Here is a 6,327-nt window from a genome sequence, read left to right as displayed (position 1 = left end):
GGGGTTGTGGCAGGAAGCCACGCAATGTCTGTGGCAGGGTGGGGGGCGGAGACTGGTACCCATAGCCTGAGGTTAAAGAGGAAAATAGCAGGGGGCCTAACAACTCAATTTAGCAATTAGCTGCTGTTCAAAGGTATTGCCTCCCTCCCAGCCAGGGGCTTCATGTAGGCTGTGTGGTCTGGCTGGGCTTGCCACCCCTGCTGTCCAAGGGCCCAGGGAATGGCTCCTAGCAGCAGCTGTGTCCGAGCTACTGTTTTATCAGTTAACTGTTTAACCAATATAATTATAGAAGGTTTTTTTAAAAACAATATTTACATCCCTAATCAAAAGGAAAAGAAGAGAAATAGATGAGGGCATGAAATCAAGAAAGTCTATGTTTAAATGTTTGGGTCTGTAAACATACTTGAGTCACAGGTCCATCATCTTGCCTGGTGTTTGGACCAGTCTGTCCCATTGGCTGCCAAGGGCTCCTCCTTTTCTTTGCTTTTTCAGGAAGCCTATTCAAATCAGTAGTTTTATATACAAAATAATTCGTCAGTCCAGTGCTGAATGTCCTGATTATATAAACAATGCATTTGAAATTAGTTGGTGGCAGTATGTGTTTGTTGTCAGAGCATAGATAGTGTTTATCCCAGTGTTTTGCAAGCTGCCATATAATACTAATAAAGAATACATTTCAGATGCAAAATGTCTCACCAACATTAACTAACTTGTGATAATGGTATAAAAAAAATATTATCCCTAGTTCACAAATGAGTCACATCTGTCCTGTCCATCTAGCCCTAGGAAGGCAATACAGTAATGAACCAATTATTCATTTCACTAGGTGAACCCAGATTCATTTCAGTGCCAACTGTCTCCTTTAGCCCTACCACACCAAAAAACCACTAACCTTGTATTGGAATGGGGGAAGTGTGAATTGAAGTTTGCAGCAATAAGGTTCCCACATACTGGATTGATGCGAGGCATTGTTGCACAAAGCACCACAGGTGAAGGATCTTCCTTCATGATGCTAGGATCATTACTAGCTGTTGCATCAGCAATCATAGGTTTACTCTCTTGAGGGAAACTCAGAGGAATCTGTGAGGAATCGGTCCACTGAGTCATTGCATCTTCTTGATCAGTCTTTTTCATCTCTGGAATCTCCTGTTTCCTTCCTTTCACCTTAGCACCCTTTACCTTTACACCCTTGGGTTTTTTGTCCTTTTCAATATCCTGGAAAAGATACTACATCAAAACACACAGACACTTTGACAGAACTTGTTGCTAATTTTAAGCTGGTCTTTATTATGCAAGGTGCTGAATCCCCTCTACTCCCATTGAATTCAGTAAGAGCTGGGTTCTTAGTGCGTTGCAAAACTGGATGCTATCACTGTTTTTACTTTGAAAGCTCTAAGTCCTTTCATGCCATCAAAGAAGCATTTTTAGAATTGCAAGTTCAGTTTTCTCTCAATCCTAACATCAAAGATGACATCAAATGTATGGAGGTGGCAAAATTACTTTTAACAATAATAAATGAGCATATCACTCTACCAGTTCCACTTCAAGAAGGTACCTTTTGTCATTTAATAAGTTGAAAACTTTTTTGTAAAAGTGTCAATAAAAGGACCAGGTAATATGCCAATCATATCTGAGTAACCATTTACGTGCAGCTGAAAATTAAGAAAAATAAACCAATAACCTTAAAATTAATAGCTTAATGAAAAAAAATATTCTCTTTCTCCCAGGCGTCTTTCCCCAGGGCTAAGGTTTCCCTGCTGATGGTGATTGGCCAGAGCAGATAGGATTCAGAGTCTCAGCATGGTATAAAAGGCAAGTGACATTTCCCCCATCTCTCAAATTAAGGTCTAGCAAGCTTCTAGAGTGGCATTTGTCTCCTATGCTTCCCTTAGTTCACTCCTGCTACATAACTGTTAAAGAACTAGAGTCCTAGGGTTGACTAGAGGATGGAAGCCAAATGAAACAAGCATGCACACAGGCTAAACAGCCACTTCCACATATAAACAGAAAGGGCCTTTCCCCCTTGAAAGTCTATGGCTTTATGCTTGCTCTGCTCACTAGCCGATTTCCCATTCCCCACAGTGCGTCTCAAGTGGTATCATGGCTCTGGAGTGGGAAGCATACTGCCACTGTCACCAGAGGGAAGAAAAGAGCAGGAGATGCTCAGCAGAAAGAGACTGACCCCCACCCACTGCGTGCAAGTGTCAGAACAGTTGCAAGTATCTGGCTGGTTAGAGGCTTCCTTCCTGCTGCGGTCACACTTGTGTCCTTGGCTTCCCACCCACACACTCAGCCCTAGCACTGTTGCCCTTTCTATCTACCTTCGCTAGACCCTAGAGAGGGGAAGGAGAGGGGAAAATATCACTTACCTGCTACAGAATCCAAACTTAGTAGCCCATCAGCTTCCAGCCAAAATGCCATCAGCAGAACAACCTCACTGCAAGCTTTCATTCAAGTAGTGACGTCCTGGGAAAGACAGAAACCCGCTACATCAGACTGCTGTTTTCAGTAGCGTATCTGGGGTGACTGGGGCACCAGACCCAGGTTCTTACCTAGTGGGGGGAGCGTAAAAATGGCAGCCACTACAGCCCCTCTGCTGGCTGTGACTGTTGCCTTGTGCTTTGCTATCCAGGGCTCAAAACTGCCCAATTTACCTCTGGCTGACTGGAACTCATTCCTCAAACTCCTGCTGGAGTCAGGAATTTAAAAAAACTTTTCTTTATCCACATCATGCATAGGGAAAGAAAATCTTAAAACTACACTTCGAAGGCACAACTACGATTATTCTATGCACAAGCAATTAGAGAACAAAATTCTCTGGCTTTTCATTTGACTTAAGTATTTGACAGCCCCTGGTACACAGTTTACTTTTGACTGTCAGTCAATCTCTTGTTAAGTTTGAATATGTCTTGCCTAGCAACAGAAAAGAGAAAAACATTTTTGCAAATAGGTAATTTTGTTTAAAAATGACATTTAACAGTAGATCTAGAAGTAGGGTCAGCACCTAAAAGCACTTTTCATTCAACTGGATTTCAAGTTGATGGTAGTCCTTCAGGGTAGTGCAGTTTCTGGAATATTGTGTTTTCCTACTTTTCCAGTATGGGGACTACTTTAGAACAAAAATAGCTTCCCATGCACCATCATCCTTCCTCCCAGCATCTCGCTGCTTGGTTTTCATACTGTTCTAGAGATTCATTAGCTTGTCCATACATTCCCATTGTTTCCACTTATATATATTTTAAAATATTACTACATATCATGGATTACTCAACTAATAAAGAAGTCCTCAAACTTCCCCTTCAGGGAGGCGTCTGTGTTTTCATCTGTTTTTTTGGAAAGTGTCTGGCATATTTTTGGTACCACTGTAATATGGATAATAATTTGAAAAATCAAGAAAGATTGCAGGCTCTCTCATTTGAGGAACAGTTTACTAGTATTGTAAACCACTGGTGGTGCTTTTCAGAAACAACCCTAAAAAATACAACTGGAAATAGTTATGGACTAGCTAGCAGGAAGACAAGAAAAGTATCCAAATGAAGTCACACACACATGCCTTAGAAAGTCTTTGAAGCTTGATCCTTTCATCTTTTTTCATGGTATTTACACTAACTACATGTAGGTTTCAATTCAACAGAGTATTTAAGCGTATGCTTAACAGAGTGGCTCTCAACCTTTTTAGACTTGGGCACCCCTTGTTTGATTTGACACACCCCATTCCAAAAATCAATTTATTTATTATGGTCCAAGGGGCCAGGCAGTGACTAGGCAGAGAGGAGCCTGAGCCTGCATTTATTTTATCCCTTCAAGCCTCTTTATCTCCTCATACCTCATCCTGGTTGAGAATCACTAGCTTAAGTCCATCTTATTCAGCAAAGTACTTTGTACTCATTCAAGTTAATAAGATATAATGCAGGCTTAAAGTTAGACATGTATTTAACTGTTTACTGAACAGGGGTGGATGGCTGAATCAGTCTTAAATATATCAAAAGCATAATAATGGATTAACAGTTCTGTTTTCTTCTGAAAATATTTGTCTCTTAAAATTAACAAGTCAAAACAATTCTTACTATAACTTTACCTATTTGCTTGAAGATATACTCCTAGTTTGTTACCTCCATAATTATACAATTCCAGATGACAACATTAACAAATATTTTAAGAAAAATAAGTCTCACCTTCACAACCACTGGACCATTCTCCATGAAATGAACATCATCTTTTATCAGTTCAGTCTCTTTATTATTCTCTCTGAGTTTTGACGGAGAATTTAATTTGACTTCTTGTAATAATTTGGCTTTCAATTCTGCTAAGAATCTGATAACAAAAAATGAGACAGTCTTCTAATTTACATTATAAAGATTGCTTTCTCTTTACATTTTATGTCCAATACCTAATTAAACCTATTATTTAACAAGTTCACCTGCTAAATATCTCACAAGGAGATCTATGTATGATGCAACTAGATTTGGAAAAAACATCAGTATTAGTAAAAGGACATCCTAATCAAATTTTAACTTTTGTTCTGAAGACAAATATTTTAAAATATTATTTGCTTATGTGTACATTATGTTCCTAATAGAAAAGTATACAGTATTTCATATTACAAAATGTATTTAGTTTGGATGGTTACATTTTGGCATTGACAAATACTCACTATTTCATTTATTGCATTCAACAGATCAAGGAAGATTCTTAGCATAACACATTAATAAAATCCCTTTGAAGTCTGATATGGTCTGACTGATACAGGAAAGTCAGCTTTACAGTGTTTGTTATATGTCTTAAGCATTTAACCAAAAAAGAACTAGACACCAACACGATTAAGCTTAAAGAAAGGACATTTCATATAGATCTAGTCCATACGCAACTGTTTTGCGTCAGGTCTATTTCTATCCACTGAACTAATTAGCACTTGGTTAGACTTCAAGCTGTAAAATATAGTGTTACTCTTAACCATTAATTCAACTTCCATAGTTTGTTTTTTGGCCAGTAGAAATTAGCTTTGAAGAATGTGGCTAAGGCTAGACCTCTTCAGCACTACAAACATAGACAAAAAATAAGTGGTTTAAATTACTGAACACACTTGCCCTAGAGGGCCAGACATCTGAATGGAAGTTTATCTGCAAAAGTCCTTTGCATCCAAAATCCCCTATGCAAAAAAGTGAACAGAACATACTCAAGGACATGTATACATATAATTACAGCTTTTAAGCACACAGCTGAATTTCTGAGGTTGTAAAGGGACATGCCATTATCCTCTGAATTAAAATGCTGCCTTTTAATCTATGAATCCCTTTGTGGTTTCTAATATTCTCCATAGGCCTGATTCAACACTTCCTGAAGTTCACAGACGAAACGGGATTTAGTTTAGATGCAAAAGCTAGTTAACTAAATTCAGGAGAGCGTAGCATAGTGAAAAGGTTTTAGAATGGTAGCAATATTGACAAACAGTAAATTAGGAATTAAAAAGTGATCAGAGAAGACTGCTAATAAAATCATACATCACCTACAACTTCATGTCCTCTACATATACAAAAAATAAACTACATTTCAAAAATGTTGGACACACTTTTTAAAATGTTCCTGGAACACATTTTTATATTCGGTCACCTATAAAAGTAAATGTGTTATTTACCATAAATTCACCTGTACAGGGGCTGGAGAGAACCAAAAAAACCTTACTATGTTCTAAAATAGTTCTTTTAATCTGTGAAAGTTTCATGATCTTAAGGCAGTGATTCTCAACCAGGGTACCTGGGCATCCTGGGGTGCTGTAATCTCAGGAAGTGTGAGGAGTTAAACAGATAAGGGCAAACTCAGGCTCTCCCTGCCCCCCACTGTCTGGACCCTCTTCAAGGAGATAAGCACTGTAATAAATAAATTAGTTTTGAAATGGGTAGCTGCTCAATTCACAGAAGTTATGGAGGGGTGCCTCGAGTCTATAAAGACTGAGAACCACTGTCTTAAGATCTAAGGGCACTTAGCATGCGTTGAAGCAGAGCTCTGTCACGTGTGTAATTTGCATGAATTGGACCAGACTCAATCAATTGAGTCTGCTGGAGCGTGCAAATTAGCATGCACCAGCAGCCTCCGCATTGCATATATTCAGTGTCCCTGCATTTCAAAATGGCTGTGGGGGCACTTTCACTGTAGCTTGTTGAATGAGCTTTAGTTAAAGCACTCCCACCTCCATTTTTAAGTGCAGGACACTGAATACACGTGATGGTACAGGCGCTTTAATTAAAGTGTTCCCCTCCCCCCACCCTGGAGCATAAGTATAGGCCGGCTAATACTTTATAGTTAACTGAGGACAGAAGTATGGCTCTT

The 6,327-nt window shown here is 39.0% G+C and overlaps 1 protein-coding gene across 5 annotated transcripts in view; it reads right to left on the bottom strand.

Moving 5' to 3' along the window:
- Positions 1 to 6,327, bottom strand: part of CDKL3 (cyclin dependent kinase like 3) — a 34,284-nt gene that overhangs the window by 4,530 nt on the left and 23,427 nt on the right. For 3 of the 5 annotated variants that reach the window (XM_019506285.1, XM_019506289.1, XM_019506290.1), the window contains 3 exons: positions 4,176 to 4,314; positions 893 to 1,227; positions 404 to 554 (listed from right to left, as the gene is read on the bottom strand). In XM_019506285.1, coding sequence (XP_019361830.1) covers positions 404 to 554; positions 893 to 1,227; positions 4,176 to 4,314 — 625 coding nt within the window. The remainder of the gene's footprint in view (positions 1 to 403; positions 555 to 892; positions 1,228 to 4,175; positions 4,315 to 6,327) is intronic. The other 2 variants (XM_019506288.1, XM_019506287.1) reach the window with 2 other exon arrangements.

Source organism: Gavialis gangeticus, unplaced genomic scaffold (assembly GCF_001723915.1).
Source record: "Gavialis gangeticus isolate Ggan-Ray unplaced genomic scaffold, GavGan_comp1, whole genome shotgun sequence".
In the NCBI taxonomy this organism is placed as follows: domain Eukaryota; kingdom Metazoa; phylum Chordata; order Crocodylia; family Gavialidae; genus Gavialis; species Gavialis gangeticus.
The sequence above is the reverse complement of the archived record's forward strand: the minus strand, read 5'-3'. Positions and strand labels throughout refer to the sequence as shown.